The 19,637-nt window shown below is 38.6% G+C and overlaps 1 protein-coding gene across 4 annotated transcripts in view; it reads right to left on the bottom strand.

The window, feature by feature from the left end:
* ipo11 (importin 11) overlaps positions 1–19,637 on the bottom strand; it is a 430,673-nt gene that overhangs the window by 247,512 nt on the left and 163,524 nt on the right. For all 4 annotated transcript variants that reach the window (XM_063042993.1, XM_063042997.1, XM_063042994.1 and 1 more), the window contains exon 24: positions 4,332–4,411. In XM_063042993.1, the coding sequence (XP_062899063.1) occupies positions 4,332–4,411 (80 nt within the window). The remainder of the gene's footprint in view (positions 1–4,331; positions 4,412–19,637) is intronic.

Here is a 19,637-nt window from a genome sequence, read left to right as displayed (position 1 = left end):
TGGTCAATTTGATGTCTTTACCTCCCTGAAGGTGCTTCACGAACTCAATATTTACAGTATTTTCTTATATTTGGGAATACCTTTCTTGTTATCTTTCCTAAAAATATATTATTCCACAGTTAAACCCATGCTTTTACTGGGAACCTCTACCAATAAAAGCTGAAGTTCAATTGTCCAAATCATCTCTCAGAGGAATAACACAAAAAAAATTCATTAATTTGGCAGTGGATGACTTGCAGATGTTATAATACTCCAACACATTATTAAATCATCTTTTTTCATGTTACACATTATAATAAATATCAGGCAGTTCAATCTCAGATACTTTCAAACAAAAGACATCAATTTTCAAGATGTGCACATTGTTGATGACAATGCAATAATCCCTGACTCTTCAGATGAATTCCAACTCAAAATGAGAAAAATCCCAGATTCATGTACCAAGTTTACAAAGATATTATCAAGAAAATTGTTGTCACTGGCTGCTATCATCCCTCCCAAAATCTACATCAATGAGGTTCTAAATTATGCAATTGACTTTGCATAAACTCAGCTAACTCGAAATGAAATGAGAAATAGGCCCCCAGCACTTTACCAGCTATAAGCAAAACTAGTTTATTTTTCTTTTAACTCAGCATGTTGTCGTGTATAAACGCATATCAATTGCTACCCTTAATATCCAAATCCTATCAATCTCTATTTCAAATATACTCAGTAACTACACTTCCACATCACTCAAATGCATAATTCTAAAGATTTCCTACTTCTTCTAGTGACAATTTTTCTTTTCATTCCTCTATGGCCAAACCCTCAGTTTATTTCAAGTATAACAAGGGTAGAAAGACAGAACATGTATACAATATTTCAGCTGTATTGTCACCATGGTATAATTTCAGTAAGATAACTTTACTCTTGCATTCAAATTCATTTGTCCAGCCAATTACTTCGTGTATGTGCACGTGAGCCTTCAGTAACCTGCATACAAGGAAACCCAGGTGCCTCTGAAATGAACTATTTTCAATATTCTACCAATCAAAAAACAAAATACTTTTCTTCCACCAATGATTTAGTAGTTTTTCAGATTATGTTCCACCTCCACATTCTTGTCCATTCAATTAATACAACCATGTCAGCAAAATCCTATGCATAATTTTCACAAGTCAAACTACTAGCCGTCTTCGTATTATTAACAAATTAACACACACTATACTTGGTCTCTTCAACCAAATCAGTAAACATAAAACTACAGCGAACCTTGCAGCAAATTATACTCACTTCCTCAGCAACTCATAAAACCTGCACAGACAGCTTGTGCTAAAAATCAAGAAAAGCCAATTTATCACTTTCAGTAAAAAAAAATTTGCACTGTTGGTAAAAACAAGCTGCCGTCCCAAAAACTAAACTAAATTGCTGCATCAGTAAAAGCTGGTTGGATACATCAAGTAAAAGTGGGAATAGTTTCCTCAGAAAAATCTTCTCAGGATCATGGGAGCACAATCAAAAAGGAATAGGCCTGAAGTTACTGCAGACCAATGGATCCTTGCAGACTTTGTTGACTAGAAGACAGAGCTCAAGGTCATCTGTTGAATGTTATGCTCTGTGGTTCAAAAGGCAGAGGAAAGTCAGACAAGGTCTCACTGACAGTTGGGTGAATAATGCTTACAAACCCTCAAACAAACAAATGAAGAAAAAGCTGTTGCATTCATTGCTTCTTGAAAGCTCAGGATGAAGCCTCCAGGCAAATCATGAAGTGGTTGTGCTTCCATTTTCATCTCACAATGAATCTAAGTTCTCCTCCCACACTTCCACCAGACATCAATGGCCAACTCATCTTCAGGGTGAAACACAAAATGGCAGAAATTCTCTGCAAGTCAGACACTTTATACTTTATACCATCAGCAATCAGGGATTCTGCCTACCTCATGGCTATTTGCAGCATTTCTTGCTTTAAGCTTAGATTTCCAGAACCTATAATATTTTGCTTAAGTACATCTGCAAGTTATTCTGGTTTAAAAACTCTACATGTTGTTGGTCCAAATACTTGGTCTATCAAGAACACACATCTATATTCATAAAAAATAATGTTAGTTTAATAAAGTTTAAAAGCTTGCTTATTAATAGGATATTTGAAATAATAATAAATTAGGAAATCTAAACCATGCTGACCCATTACATATTGCATTAAGGATTAGAAGTAGTCAGGACATTTTCCAGGAAATAATTGCCGCCTTTACTGTGGAAGGCAGATCAGGCAAGATCACTGAAAACTGAGCACAATCATCCTGGACTGACTGCAGAATCATTCAAGTTTACTGCATTATCCAGTCATGCAGGGCTACTTCTATAGGTACAAGTCTGCAGAAGCAGCTGCAAACCTGCATCATTTCCCCAGTTATTCACACTATCATATTCCTCACAGCTTCTATGATTACATGTTTCTATCCTGGCAATATGTCTATCCAAGTGAAAAGAAAACATCCTCACAGTAAACTTAAATGTGATTACTTTATCATTAAAGAATCCAATTCGCAATGTAACAACACACAGCAGCACCATCTTACCAGGTATATGCTTACTTTCCCATATTATAGAAAAATGCAGATGGGATGAACTCAGCCTGTATTATCCTAGTCCTGATACGTAGCCTAAAGATGCTTCCCAAACGTTTGATGATATGGGACAGATGCAGAGGATTTATCTTGCAGACCCTCTGCACAAGAATTCCAAGGAAAGATCCAAATAACAGATAGACTGATGGTGAATAATATAAAGGTCCTAGATCTTTAAAAAAAATTCATGACAGACTTAAGCCAATGTAGAGATCTGCCTTGTCAAAGCTATTACTGAATTTAAAAGTTTTTAAAATGTATGACACGGATAGATTCAAAATCAATTAAAACTGAAATATAAAAAAACTAAATACTTTAAAAAATGTAAAAAAAACAAATAGATTAAACTAAAGCAGATTATTTGTTTCAAGTAAAATATATTTTTTCAAGGCTACAATAACCACCAAAATTAATAGGATTTGGACTTCTTGCAGAATCAACATGATGTGCCATTCAAGTGGCAATTTCTCAGCGAATCATAGGAGAACCCCAGCAAAACATAGTAGTGAACACTGGCAGCTCAGTACTGCTACCACAGAAAGCCAAAGTTAACTATATTTAGACCAAGCATGTATGCGTTCCAAGGATTTTCCTTTAATCGCAGCCCAATGGTGAGGGAAAGTTCCAATTTCAGTCATTATTTAAAACAGTTTCACTTTGCTAATATTTGAGTTTCATTTGCTCCTTAGCTATTTATTTACTGAGATGCAGTGCGGAATAAGCCCTTTTGGCTCTTCAAGACATGCTGTCCAGCAACCCGATTTAACCCTAGCCTAATCGTAGTACAATTTACAGTAACCAATCAACCTACCAACTGTGAGAAGAAACTGGAGCACCTGGAGGAAACCCACGTGGTCACGGGGAAAATGTACAAACTCCTGACAGGCAGGGCCGGGGACTGAACAGAGGTCGTTGGTAATGTAAAGCATTATACAAACTACTTTGCTGTCGTGTAGGCAAAGAGCTGCTTGCTCAATTTGTAAAAGCCTGTAAATACTTAAGATATTAGTAATGCTTTAATCTCATAAAATCTAGTAAGCAAACACAGTAACGATCTACTAAAATACAAAATATTTGATTAAGCTATACAGCACCTTTCGACTCTCAGGTGGGACATAGGATAGGATAAAATGGGTCACTATTTCCAGTCCTTTAATGCTGTTCAACAGCCCAAGAACTTAACAATAAGCTGTACCTGTAAACTATTTGGTTAAAGTAAGTCAAATGAAACAAAACAGGACCAGGGGACTATCCAAAATCTGCAGACAAATGTTTAAAACTAGCAAAGAAGCTTTAGTAAAAGAGAAAGAATGGTGCAATGTGATATACACTGGAACATCTTAAATTCCAAGAACAGAAAATTGGACCTGAAACCATACATTGGCAACAGGATGACAAAATTTGAGTGTTAACTCAGTACAGAGCTTATTCACTACATATCAACCCAAACAATGTTCAGATTTTAGACATAGATAAAAGTAAAATCTTTTACTTTAAAATCAATTACAAATAAGCATCTATTTAATATTTATTTGGAATGCAAAATTAGTTTTTGTCTGCCTGGTATTAGGAAACCATGAAAGAAACAAATATGCTTGACAATATGAAGGAATAGTAACACCAGTAAATTAGTAAAAGAAAACTTAAAAATTATATGACACTACGCAACTCTGGTTATCAAAACGGTATTGATAGTGGTGAAAATAAGATTTTTATAGTTACCTGTAAAAATTCTGAAGATGTCAAGAAAATGTAAGCATTTATTATCTGGAAACAAGTCCTTACATTTTCAGAACTAAGCTCTGCAATTAAATAAAACACAAAATACAAATTAGAGGCAAAGGGGAATTAAATTGATTACTTTATTTCTCTCAAATGACACTATTAAATGGGTATCCAATAATCCAGCTGCAGAGAACGGATAATTCAAACTTCTGACATTGCCTCAACCATATGGGAGCTACTGTATTTACAGAAAATTGTATCTAGTCCACTTTGGGAAGAAAATGAATGAACCCAAATATATAAAATTTACACAATTTTAAACTCCTTTAATTCTTCTGATTACATTTACAAATATCCTCATTATATGATTATAATACAACGGGGTTCCTAAATTTATCACAATAAAATCCAGTGAAGCATGCAGAAGAGCTCTAACACAAGAATAAAAATTGGAGCAAACTACACTCCAAAACATCATCCTTTGTTTAGTGAAAAAATGATATTTAGCAGCTTAATTGCTGATAGTTCTCCGCATAACAATGATGACTGCATAAGATTTTTACACTAAGCTGAAGAGGGTGGTATGCTGCTGTTATTTTACCACTGTTCTCTTATTGCCTCTTTGAGTCTAATAAAGAAGCACAAATTGAAGCCATGCCTACACCAATGCAATGATTAGGCTTGCTTTAATTTAATTACAACAGGTATATTTTCTTAAGATGAGTATTTTATTTTAATTCATGTGATTTTTTTTCCATATAATTATAGATTTCATGTTTTTGAATGTTTCTAAAGCAGGAGTGAGATTTGCATCTGCTAAGTTTTTTTCTGTCCTTTGAGATCATAACTCTTCTAATCCCTTCCTTAGATGATGGCACTATGTTCTGAAACACACTCAATTGCATTTTTTCTACAGATTGAATCAACAACCTCCTTGAGACTACATCACACAGCAATAAATTGAGTTCTTAGATCAGTTATGAGCATAACTATTAACCACCAAAATTATGCTTCATGAACATTCTAAATGCAAGTTCTTCTCAAGCAGTAAACTCATACCGATAAACCAATTCATTAGTCTATACATTGCTTCCAACAGTAAGCACAATTTTCCCCCATTATAGTTATTCTAGCTCATTGACTTTCTATGGGCTTCAGCACTGGAGTTAAGAATCCACTTCAGCAAAGCACTTGCCAAAAAGGATTCACATTCTGCAGAAGCAGGTCATTCAGTAGTGTACCTCCTTAAAAAAAAACAAGAAAACTGAATATTTAAAGACGACGAGAAAGTAAAAGAACAAGTTAAGATGTATTTTGAACCTTTAACAATAATTAAAACCTTAAGTATAGAGACACCACTGTTTTATAAGATGATTAGTAGTGCCAAAGAATGTAAGACACTAATTAAAACTATTTGTACATTAAAAAGTTATGCATACCAGAAGAATCAAGCTTCCTAATGTTCCAGTCTGTTTTGTAGGTATATGCCATGAAGTTGCCACAGCTCAACTTTTCATTCACTTAAATGTCACGTATCATTACAATAAAACTTCCAGGACAACAGACAAGTGAGACAGTAACAACCTGAATTCTACTCCTTGAACTTGCGGAAACCAATGCTTGGCGAATAATAATAATCGACAATGAAACCTCATTGGTACAAGGAAGCATTTCATGGACGTAAAAGTGAATACAGGATTTTTGGTGCATTGGGATGCAAATCTATGAGCTAGTAATGTATAGTTCTCTTGATCAATACAACTTGAACAGTATCTATCAAGACATTAAAAAGTGCGGAAAATAAACCAAAATAAAATGCCCCATTAGACTCAAGAACCAAAGGAGATATACAAGCACAGATCTAAACAATTGCTTTAAAACACATGAAAATATGGCACCATCTAAAATCAGTGTCAACAATAATTTATTGCACATGGTTAGGTTACTGTACAGGACTCTGCTCCCATAGAAAAGATTAATGAACCACACAATATTTACAAAGCATTATGAATCAAACTGGAAATGTTAATACACTGTACTAATCCTCATGTCATTTTGAATGAGTATGTAAAAAGACGAAAAAAGATGTTCTAGTCAGTCATACCGACGAATTGGACAAATATTTTGTGAATTCCCTGCCCCTCCCAAAAGCACAAAAAATAAGGCCAGAAAGTGTGGAAAACAAAGGTTCCGGAGTGAATGAGGTAATGAAATAATTTAGCATCTTTAAAACAAAATTTATCGGCGCAAGTTAGTGGATCTGGAATTTATTACAAAAGGCATGTCACCACACATTTAGAAAATAAAAATGATTGGACAGAGTCAACATGAAATTTTAACACCTTTAGGTGTTGTAAATAGAACAGAAAGGAGGAAACAGTTCACGTACTACATCTAGAATTTCAGATGGTGGCCCCCAAAATAAAGCTAATAAGGGCAAAAGGATTTAGAAGTAACATACCAAGACAAATCTCGGATTGATCAACAGTTGAATTATAATTATTATATTCAGAGAGATTGGAATGTCCTTGACATGCAGCTTTTGCAAGCAATTAGAAAGGCAAACAAGAGATTTACCTCAGGAGTATTTCAGTGCACAAGGAAAGACACTACGCTGTATGATACCAGTGAGTCTGCACCTGGAATACTTAAGGAAAGAAGTACATGCACTAGAGTACAGTGAATCTTAATTAGGAAATGACCAGTGAAAACATTTCAAACAGACTCTGATTACTGTATCCAGAACCAAGAGTTAGAGAAGCAAATAAGGGGTTTATTATTTAGCACAGGGATAAGAGAAATCTCTTCCTGCTGTTGGATCTGACTGTTTATCATTTTTCTAGCAGTTCAACAATGAACTATCTGCTTGTATTTTATATAATTACTTATATACAAATATCTACGTACTATGATTCCTTAGTAGCTATAGCATACATAACGGTTTAACATATGGTGGCTATACAAAGTATAATTTTGGAAGCTTCTGGCTGCATTAAGTGAATAAGTGTCTTCTTATTGGTTAGTTTTTAATTGCCGTATTGACAAAGTGCTTTCTAACTGGTTAATTTTTATCTATAGATTAGAATGGAATTTTTCTTATCTCCATAAGTATAAAACAGTTAAACACTAAGCAGCACCATCTTAATCTCCTTTGTCTCTTGTCTGTAAGCCTTCTGCTACCAGCTTCTGCTGCTGTTTCCACTGTTCTATCAACTCTTAATAAAATGATCATGAAGCAACAAGTTTTATGCTTCATTCGTGACTTCTAAAAGAACCGTAGATTTAAAGACCTGAATTGCAAGTGGCGCAGTCAGCAGTAAGATATTCTGATATTTAGCATTTGTTACACTTGAAGAAAGAAGGGGAATTTTTATATGCTTAAAAAGCAGGGTAAGAACTTCCCTCTGATGTCTGAGAGAGAAGGAAACAGGATGGAAATCAGAATTTTGGACTACAATGTTGCTATTTAAAAAAAGTAAATGGCTGTGAAAATATTGGTTGCAATCTATTTGGTCCTAAACTAACAATTTTTGGGTTTAGTGCATTTAGCAGATATCTTCAGCCACCAGTCTTTACAGCTGAATATAGATTGTGAATTTAACTTTAATGCAGCTCAGAACAATAGGTTCATAGACCAGGAAGCAGGCACTTAGTCCAATCAACATTCCATTGCCTGGATGAGACAGTGACAAAACACTTGTTTTGGATGTGACGGTGGGAAGACTGTAAATATGGATTTGTTTGAATTGTGTTGAATTTTCTTTGATCTTTAGCACATAAAATATGTGTAGTGCTGCACATCGGCAAGACTTTCAACCGAAAGCATCTCCATATAATTTGTATTTGTATTTATTTTATTTTATTTCTTACGTCCAAGGGAGTAAAAATCTTTACGTCGCATCTCTGTTACAATGTCCAAGCAATTAAGGGAGGAAATGTGGGAAAATATTGCCCAAACACTAAAATTGTATACATAATTGTTTTGTATACATGCATGTTCAATCATATCCAATCAGATCAATGTACAGTCAGATATACAATCAGATCAATATGTACTGATAACTCTGATGGCCCAGTGAAATAAGCTGTCCCGGTGCCTGTTCGTCCTGGCCTTAATGCGGTGGTGCCGTTTGCCAGACAAAAGCAGCTGAAATAGTTTGTTGTTGGGGTGGCTGGAGTACCCGATGAATCTCTGGGACCTTTTTACGCACCTGCTGCTGTAAACGTCCTGAAAAGAGGTAAGTTCACTTCCACAAATGCGAAGGGCTGTCTGCACCACTCTTCCGGTGCCTTGATGGTCGTACAGTTCCCGTACCAGGCGATGACACAGCCAGTCAGGATGCTTTTGATGGTGCCCCTGAGGATTTGAGAACTCAGTCTGAACTTCTTCAGCCCTCTGAGGTGAAACAGGCACAATTATGATGCCTGCTTAGATTGTTTTGTCAAATAAAGAAGCTGCTTCTTATCTACCAGTACTTTTCTCCAGTGACTTAATTCAAGCAACAACATGAGCTATTTTGGTTGCAAGGTAATCTATTCTGGTACCTCGTGGAAAATAGCGGTTGCAAAATCTATTTGATTGTAATATGTTTGGTTGCTAAATTATTCTATGGTTGTTGGATCAACCTATATGCTTGCAATCTATTTGGTCGCTGCAACAATCTATTTGCTATTTGGTTACAAACTATTAATATTTCGGGATCGCTGTCAAAGTGATAAAACTATGTACAAATTAAGACTGAATTGAAACAATGACCAAAGTTGTGAAATATACTAAGAACTCTTACCCAAATAAAACATCTCAGTTTGATAAAAATGGAAAGGTCAGGACGAAATATACCAACAATGTTAAATTTATTAAAAGTAAGGTGGCATGTGTTAAGATCCAGGAAACGGCCACCACTTATTTACAGCTAAGACCGCATTTTGGCTTGATCGAATATGCGAGCGAGTGAAAGTTAAAAAAACAAGTAAAGTCTTTGACTAATCGAAAGAAACATGAAATTTGTGATAATCTACAAAAGCAGCATGACAGAGACGATAAACAGTCTGAGGAGCAAATGTTTGCATTGAGCAAAAAAAAATGGTAAAATCAATGTACAATGTACAGAGTTTCAAAGTGAACTGAAACAAAATAGAAAAGTGCAGCCACGACTTCAAGTGGGCGGTTCTGCTAGTGACGCTACAGCTCGTGCTCTGCCTCGGGAAACACCTACACCAAGCAATTACAGCTCACATCAAACAGTCTCTCTGCACACCACCATCATGCTAACTTCGGAGAATTACAGCCTATATCGGGCAGTCTCCTGATACAGCGACACCATCCAAGGAATTACAGGATGGACATGACACGTCCTTTAAAGTGACTCGTGACAATGACAGATATGAAATAACAAGATTGACAGCTTATATCACAGCTCACTCAAATAAAACCAGGAAGTGAAGACACACAGGATTGAAGATGAAACTATTGTTAATCAATGTATTAACAAGCTACAGGCAGATTCATCAACTATTGCTCATCCATTCATCAATCTGCTGAGGTGCTCAGATGACCCTGTGACTCTCAGTGAAAAAAAACTGAAAGCTTTTCAAACTTTAAAGGTGACATAGTATACTACACCTGCATTAAGAATCCCTGATACAGGAAAATGATTTACATGGGAGCAGACTTAACTTAAGAACATGGAGACCAATGGTGTCCTATTATTACTCTGACAAAGGTCTGTACACTGACGATTTCAATGATTGAGTGAGGAATTAGAATGGACGCGTAGTTGTTTCTGAAACTGAAATGCTGGCATAAGGAAGCACGGCTCCTGGTACCTAGCACAACAAGATTTAATTGAAGCCAGTAAGTTGGCAGAAGGAAGATCAGCTAATACCTGCACTGATTCTCGATACAATTTTGGAAACTTAAGGAGACAAAGAGGATTTCTTACGGCTGTAGGAACATCAATCAAGAATGACCAACTAGTACAAGAACTATTGGATGTTATATACAACTGCCATTAGAAGTTGCTGTATTAAAATGTTTAATTTCCCAAATACCAATTGGCATCTCTCTAGCGCAAGGGGTTTAGATGGGGTGGAGTTTGTTAGGTGTGTTCAGGAAGGTTTCTTGACACAATATGTAGATAAGCCTACAAGAAGCGAGGCTGTACTTGATTTGGTATTGGGAAATGAACTAGTCAGGTGTCAGATCTCTCAGTGGAAGAGGATTTTGGAGATAGTCTTCATAATTCTATCTCCTTTACAATAGCATTGGAGAGAGATAGGAACAGACAAGTTAAGAAAGCGTTGAATTGGAGTAAGGGGAATTATAAGGTTATCAGGCAGGAAATTGGAAGCTTAAATTGGAAATAGATGTTCTCAGGGAAAAGAACGGAAGAAATGTGGCAAACACTCGGGGGATATTTGTGTGGAGTTCTGCATAGGTACGTTCCAATGAGACAGGGAAGTTATGGTAGGGTACAAGAACTGTGCTGAACAAAGGCTGTAATAAATCTAGTGAAGAAGAAAAGCTTACAAAAGGTTCAGAGAGCTAGGTACTGTTAGAGATCTAGAAGATTATAAGGCTAATAGGAAGGAACTTAAGAAGGAAATTAGGAGAGCCAGAGGGGCCATGAGAAGGCCTTGGTGGGCAGGATTAAGATAAACCCCAAGGCATTCTACAAGTATGTGAAGAGCAAGAAGATAAGACATGAAAGAAAAGGATCTATCAAGTGTGACAGTGGGAAATATGTATGGAACCAGAGGAAATAGCAGAGGTACTTAATGAATACTTTACTTCAGTATTCACTATGGAAAAGGATCTTGGAGATTGTACTGATGACTTGCAGCAGACTGAAAAGCTTGAGCATGTAGATATTCAGAAAGAGGATGTGCTGGAGCTTTTGTAAAGCATCAAGTTGGTTAAGTCACGGGGACCGAATGATATGTACCCCAGGCTACTGTGGGAGGTGAGGGAGGAGATTGCTGAGCTACTGGTGATGATCTTTGCATCATCAATGGGAACAGGAGAGGTTCCGGAGGATTGGAGGGTTGCGGATGTTGTTCCATTATTCAAGAAAGGGATTAGAAATAGCCCAGGAAATTACAGACCAGTGAGTCTTACCTCAGTGGTTGGTAAGTTGTTGGAGAAGATCCTGAGAGGCAGGAATTATGAACATTTGCAGAGGTATAATATGATTAGGGGTAGTCAGCATGTCTTTGTCAGGGGCAGGTCATGCCTTATGAGCCTGACTGAATTTTTTGAGGATGTGACTAAACGCATTGATGACGGAAGAGCAGTAGTAGTGTAAATGGACTTCAGCAAGGCATTTGATAAGGTACCCCATGCAAAGCTTATTGAGAAAGTAAGGAGGCATGGGATCTAAGGGAACATTGCTTTGTGGATCCAGAACTGGCTTGCCCACAGAAGGCAAAGAGTGGTTGTAGATGGGTCATATTCTGCGTGGAGGTCGATCACCAGTGGAGTGCCTCAGGGATCTGTTCTGGGACCCTTCATGATTTTTATAAATGACCTGGATGAGGAAGTGGAGGGATGGGTTAGTAAGTTTGGTGATGACACAAAGGTTGGAGGTGTTGTGGATAGTGTGGAGGGCTGTCAGAGGTTACAGCGGGACACTGATAGGATGCAAAACTGGGCTGAGAAGAGGCAGATGGAGTTCAACCCAGATAAGTGTGAAGTGTTTCATTTTGGTAGGTCAAATATGATGGCAGAATATAGTATTAATGGTAAGACTCTTCGCAGTGTGGAGGATCAGAGGGATCCTGGGGTCCGTGTCTATAGGACGCTCAAAGCAGCTGTGCAAGTTGACTCTGTGGTTAAGGCGGCGTACGGTGTATTGGCCTCCATCAATTGTGGAATTGAATTTAGGAGCCAAGAGGTAATGTTGCAGCTATATAGGACCCTGGTCAAACAACACTTGGGAGTACTGTGCTCAGTTCTGGTCGCCTCACTACAGGAAGGATGTGGAAGCCATAGAAAGGGTGCAGAGGAGATTTACAAGGATGTGGCCTGGATTGGGGAGCATGCCTTATGAGAATAAGTTGAGTGAACTCAGCCTTTCTCCTTGGAGTGACAGAGGATGAGAGGTGACCTGATAGAGGTGTATAAGATTATGAGAGGCATTGATCATGTGGATAGTCAGAGGCTTTTTCCCAGGGCTGAAATGGTTGCCACAAGAGGACACAGATTTAAGGTACTGGGGAGTAGGTACAGGGGAGATGTCGGGGTAAGTTTTTTACTCAGAGAAAGGCGAGTGCGTGGAATGGGCTGCCGGCAACTCTGGTGGAGGCAGATACGATAGGGTCTTTTAAGAGACTTTTAGATAGGTACATGGAGCTTAACAAAATAGAGGGCTATAATAAGCCTAGTAATTTCTAAGGTAGGGACATGTTCAGCACAACTCTGTGGGCCGAAGGGCCTGTATGACTACAATGGAAAGCCATGGAAAAGCACTCGCACATGAAATTTCAAAAAAAAAAGGCAGCATGGGGAAAAAATAAAAGAAATAAACGTAGAACATACACGGTGAACCTAACAACTGGAATTATGGAAACAAAGTTGAACTCTGTCACATACGAACATACAGGATATTCAAGAGATTCAACTTCGATGCTCTCCACAGAAAAAGTGGATGGAGAATGATGGGAAGTTAAACAATGATGGAGTTATGTCAAGTCAAGTCACTTTTTATTGTCATTTCGACCATAACTGCTGGTACAGTACACAGTAAAAACGAGACAACATTTTTCAAGACCACGGTGCTACACGAACAATACAAAAATTAAACTGAACTACGTAGAACAACACAAAACTACACTGGAATACAGACCTACCCAGGACTGCATGAAGTGCACAAAACAGTGCAGGCATTACAATAAATAATAAACAAGACAATAGGCATAGTAGAGGGCAGTAGGATGCTGTCAGTCCAGGCTCTGGGTATTGAGGAGTCTCATGACTTGGTGAAACTGTTCCATAGTCTGGTCGTGAGAGCCCGAATACTTCGGTGCCTTTTGCCAGGTGGCAGGAGGGAGAAGAGTTTGTATGAGGGGTGCGTGGGGTCCTTCATAATGCTGTTTGCTTTACGGATGCAGCATGTGGTGAAAATGTCTGTAACTGCAGGAGCAGAGACCCCGATGATCTTCTCAGCTGATCTCACTATCCACTGCAATAGTCATAAATGTAAGCTCCAACCACATTGCTTCTTTATCTAGCACAACAAATACACTCTCGAGGAAGCACTGGAGTGCAAAAGATGATTGACAGATTCACCTGACTTGTACACAGAATACAAATTCAGGGCACAAACTTGAGAAATGTTTGAAAAATGCAGCAGAAAAGCTACCACAAACAATTGCTCCTGTCCCACTTTTACACTTACAAGTGGAATACATTTCTTTGCCAAAGTGTCAAGGATACTCAGGCATAATGGTAATAATGGACATATTTTCAAATGGATAGAAGCTCCTCCAGCAAAGAAAGCTACTTACTACAGATATAGCAAAAACTCTGATCAGGACTATGTTCCTAGATGGGGATTGCCATGTTCCATTGACTCTGACCAAGGAACACATTTCATTGAGAGTGTTTGCCAAGAATTATGTTGACTGATGAACACTAAGTATCATGAGGAAGGCTTACCATGCCCTATGGCTCTTCCAGTAGCAGAGCAATCCCAAACAGGACTACAAAAGTAAGTCCATTCAGGATAGTAACAGGGCACTATGTCACTGCCAGGAGATATCATTCTCAAAGAGGCTGATATCCATATTACAGTAGACAGTCTAGTTAGCTGTTGTGTGAAATTAATCCAAGCTGTCTAATCTGCTCTGAACAGGTTTCTGCTGCTTGGGAAGATCCAACAGCAGAAGGATACACACCCTGATTTTTGGTGAGTGGGCCCTGATTAAGAAACCGCACAAGGATCCACTAGAACATTGAGGGAAAGATCCTTAACAAGAACTGTTATTTACCAACTCAGTGGTGAAAGTAGAAGATAAAAGTGAGTGGATATTCACCAGCGACTGTATACAAGCTGAAGTGTTATCCAACAACGACAAGAAACATTGTGGTCAATGTGCTAGTAACCTGTTGCCCATAGTGCCTATGCTGTTGAGGTACAGTGAGCAAATCACTCACCAGCCAGAAGAATTCAAGCAAGTTGTAACTACTGGATATTATTAAGTTTATTCTATTATTATTTATTCCTATGCCACATAACAGTGAGGATAGGAATAGAATGAGGTGGCAGATACAAGTGTGGATGAAGAATTGGAGCAGGGGCAGGGATTCAGATTTCTGGATAATTTGGACCTTTTTCTGGGGCAGTTGGGACCTGTACCAAAGGGATGGATTGCACTTGACTCCAAGGGGGACCAATATTCTTGCAGGCAGATTTAGTAGAGCTGTTGGGAGTGACTTAAACTAATATGACAGGGGTATGGGATTCAGGATGATCGAACTGAGGATGAGCCAGCAGATTTACAAGTAGATGGTGGATGTAACATGAATGTAAGGAAGGATAAGCCAATGATTCGATACAAATGCAGACAGAGCAAAGAGTTAAATTGTACTGCAGAGGCAAAATTCAGAAGGACAAAGAATGCAGCATTGAAGGTGCTGTATTTAAATCGCGGATCATTCGGAATAAGCTAGATGAACTCGTGGCGCAGCTAGAGATTGGTCGGTATGCCATTATGGACATCACTGAGTCTCGGCTGAAAGAAGGCCATAGTTGGGAGCTTAACGTTAAAGGATATACTTTGTATTGAAAGGACAAGCAGGAAGGCATAGACAGTGGTGTGACCCTGTTGGAAAGAGATGGAATTACATTTTTAGAAAGAGGTGACATAGGGTCAGAGAATGTTGAATCTTTGTGGATGGAGTTAAAAAATTGCAAGGGTAAAAAAACCATTATGGGGAATATATCTAGGCCTCCAATTAGTAGCCAACATGTGGAGTTGAGATTGCAAAGGGAGCTGGAAAAAGCATGTAATAAGGGTAATGACACAATTGCAATGGGGGACTTCAATATGCAAGGGGATTGGGAAAATCAGGTTGCTGTCAGATCGCAAACAAGAGAATTTGTTGAATGCTTGTGCCTACTCGAGGAAAGGCCAGCTTAGATTGGGTGTTGTGTAATAATCCGGATGTTATTAGGGAGCTTAACGTAAAGGAACCCTAAAGGAAGTTAAGGACTACATAAAAGCCAACAAAAGGGCATATAAGGTAGCAAAAGTTATATGGAAGTTGGATGATTGGGAAGCTTTTAAAATCCAACAAAAGGCAACTAAAAAAGCTATAAGAAGGGAAAAGATGAAATATAAGGGCAAACTAGCCAATAATATAAAGAATACTAAAAGTTTTTTTTAGTTATATGAAGAGTAAAAGGTAGGTGAGAGTTGACGTTGGACCAGTGGAAAATAATGCTGGTGAGATAATAAAGGGGGACAAAGTAAGAGCAGATGAATTTAATGGGTACTTTGCATCTGTCTTCACTGTGGAAGACAGTAGAAGTGTGCCAGTGGTCTATGAGTGTCAAGGAGCAGGGGGTGAGTACCATTGCTGTTACAAAGGAAAAAGTGCTAGGCAAATTGAAAGGTCTTAAGGTGGACAAGTCACCTGGGCCAGATAGACTACCTCCCAGAGTCCTGAGAGAGGTTGCTGAAGAGATAATGGATGTATTTGTCATGATCTTTCAAGAATCACTTCATTCTGGCATGGTCCCGGAGGACTGGAACATTGCAATTGTTACCCCAGTCTTTATAAAGGGAGGAAGGCAAAAGAAAAGAAATCATAGGCCAGTTAGCCTAACATCAATGGTTGGGAAAGTGTTGAAGCCTATTATTAAGGATGAGGTTTTGAGGCTTTTGGCGATACTCGTGGCAATAATATGCATAACAACATAATCTGCCTCCAGTGGTTATACAAAGTATAATTCTGGATGCTTCTTTTTGCATTAAGTGAATAAGTGTTTTCTCAATGGTTAATATTTACTTCAGTATTTGATTTACTCCTTTCTAACTGGTTAACTTCTAGCTATAAATTACAATGAAAATTTTCTTATATTTTTGGGTATAAAGTAGCTAAACACTAAGTAGTGCCATCTTAATCATCTTCATCTCTTGGCTGTAAGCCTTCTGCTCCTGTTTCCTCTGTTCTAACAACTCTTAATAAAAAGATCAGGAACCAACAAATTTTATGCCCACCCCTGGCTTTTAAAATAACCTTAAACACCAGAATCCATCTACATAAAGGATGGTGAATCTTTGGAATTGTCCACAGAAGATGGCTATGGAGGACCAGACATTCAGTCAATTCAAGGCAGAGATCAACAGGTCATTGGATATTAACAGAGTCAAGGGATAAAGTACAGGAAAACTGTGCTAAGATAAAAGATCACCTATTTTTTTTAAAAATACAGAGCATAGAAGTTGTCCACACTGAATCCAATTAAGAAATTTTGACATGCTCAAGAGATATAGAACTTTTGGCTGTGGGACAAAATCAAAAATCTGGTAAGCATATCTAAAATGTCAATCAGAATTGGATTTATGACCACTGATATACACTCAATGGCCACCTGATTAGGTACATCTGCTTGTTAGTGCAAATATCTAATCAATCAGCCAGTCATGTGGCAGCAACTCAATATATAAAAACATGCAGATGTGGTCAAGAGGTTATCTTGTTGACATCAGAAAAGAGAACAAATGTCATCTATTTAACTTTGACCGTGGAATAATTGATAGTGCCAGACAGGGTAGTTTGAGCATCTCAGATAATGCTTATATCCTGGGATTTTCACCCACAAGCCTCTAGAATTTACAAAGAATGGTGAGGAAAAACAAAAAAGAACATCTTCTGAGCAGCAGCTCTTTGGTGGAAACAGCTTGTTAATGAGAGAGGTCAGAGGAAGATGGGCAGACCGGTTCAAGTTGACAGGAAAGCAAGAATTACATAAATAACCACACGTTCCAACAGTGATGTGCAGAAAAGCATCTTTGAATGCACAACACATGAAACCTTGAAGTAGATGGGCTACAGAACCAAAGATCACAAACACACACGCAGTAATCACTTAACTACCACAGGCACCTAATAAATTGGCCACTGAGTATATGTCATGAAATTTGTTATTTTGTGGCAGCAAAGCTATAAGAAATAGTATAAATCACAATACTACATATCTTAAGGTAAGAAAAATTGCAGAAAGAGCATAATAATTAATTTCTATCTCAATGTCAAAGTAAGAATTTGTAATGCTTTAGCTGTACAGAGGCTTCATCACACACTATCTGGTAGACAACTATACACAAAACTTAAAAATGAATATAGAAGAGTGAGGGCTGATATAATTGAAGTAAGAATAATTACAGCAAAGTTAACAGAATCCAGGTGTCAAAATGCTTGTTGTGATGTGTAGTGGATAGTGCTTGTCGCTCTTCCACTGCTGGCTAGCAGTCTTGCTAAAAGGAGAGCTGAATATGTAAGTTCTCCCTGCCAGTACGTAGCCTCTTCAACAGCAAGCCTCATATACTGCCTCCTTGCTGGCGACACACAGAAACTAAACTCCTTTCAGACTCAGGCTGAACTCTAGAGGACAGATAGGAGGTCTGGCCCCTGCACACGTAACATGCCGGCCCACCAATGTGTGGATGTGCCCTGGTGCTCGTGAACCAGATCCCCAGCTATGGGTAAATAGCCCCACTGCCTTGTGAACAGCTTCAGGAGAGACGAAGGCTGCAGGAGTAAACCCAGATAGCAAATCCGGAGTGGAGCCTCTAAGGCGGCTGGACACCCAGTAGCTTCTGTGGGCGGGGGGTGGGGCATCTTGATGACTGGGCACCTCAGGATCTCCATACCTTTCACCTAGGCTTGTGATGATGATGATCATCACTCATTGTTCTTCAAGACAGATGGACGCCACCCAAGCAACAGAATCAGAATATGATAGATAACAGTACAATCAAGAAAGCGTATTTTCCAAAAAGGAAAATCGAAAACTTGTATTTCTTAAAGGAAGAATTTAAATGCATTATTTCTTTCTATTCATTTAATATTAATTACAGGAGGAAAAGGACCACTTGCATTTCAGTGATATGGAACAACATGTTTCAAAAGTTTATACAGTCATATCTAATTAAATCAAGAATGTTGGGGAACATTGTCTCAGCCCCTTCTGTTAGTATATTTGGCTAGTTCTTCAACAAAAGTCAGATCCTGAAAATTAAGCTATCTCGGACAAAGTGCTGAAAGCTACATAAATTCTAAATGGATTCAAAGCAACTGAATGATACAACTATATGTCGTACTTCATAATTTTAGAAATATATCCTTTCCTCATTATATGCATCTTCAGACTATGCGGATTCAGCTATGCCAGGAACCTATTTCTACCAACGTCTCATTATATGCGTCCAAAATTCACAGTTATGCGAGGAGCACTGCCTTCCCACCAATACAAGTCACGTGCGCACACCTCACAGTCTCACTGTTGGGACGAAGAGCACCGCTTTCCCGCCAATACAAGTCAGGTGCACGCGCCTCACAATTTCTCTCCCGCCACTCTCGCATTGGTTTTGGCAAGGTGTGGATGCGCGATCTTAAACTTCTGCTGGTTTTACCTACGGTGCAGTGATTTTGTGCTTGAAATATTTAATTATGCCTCCTAAGTGTCCGATGTCATGTCTTGGGCCGTCAGCCGAGCAGCAGAGAACTGCTTTAACACTTGAAAAAAAGTTGGAAATTATAAACAGGGCGGCATCAGCTGAAGGTAACACAGCTCGGGGATGCTACTGTCGGGAACAGAATCTTGCCTTTAAAGTTCTTTTGTTGCTTGACAATGCGCCAGCCCATCCTAAACATTTGGACAGCATTCATCCTAACATAACAGTGCGTTTCCTGCCGCTTAACACAACATCACTGATTCAACCACTCGTCCAAAGTGTAGTCCACATTCAAGGCTAAGTATTTTTATTTTACGGCGAACTATCCCTCAGATGCTGCAAGCAACAGACGATTTTGAAAATCCCGGGAGTTTACCAACAGTGAGGGAATGGTGGAAGTCGGAACACTTGGTACAAATGGCGATGGACATGAACCCACGTTTAGAACAGAGTCAGCATTTCAGTCGTTCCCTGCCGTCAACCCTTCTTCCCTACAAGCAAATTTATGCTGAGAAACAAAATGCTGCCAAGCAAACAACCCTCACCACTTTATGCAAATCGCTGTAATCTTTCTGCTGCCGGCAGTTCTAAGGGTTCTGTGAGTCTTCCTTCACCCCTTGC

The sequence above is a fragment of the Mobula hypostoma genome, chromosome 3 (genome assembly GCF_963921235.1).
Source record: "Mobula hypostoma chromosome 3, sMobHyp1.1, whole genome shotgun sequence".
Lineage (NCBI taxonomy): Eukaryota > Metazoa > Chordata > Chondrichthyes > Myliobatiformes > Myliobatidae > Mobula > Mobula hypostoma.
Note: the sequence above shows the minus strand (reverse complement) of the source record. Positions and strands in the feature narration are given on the sequence as shown.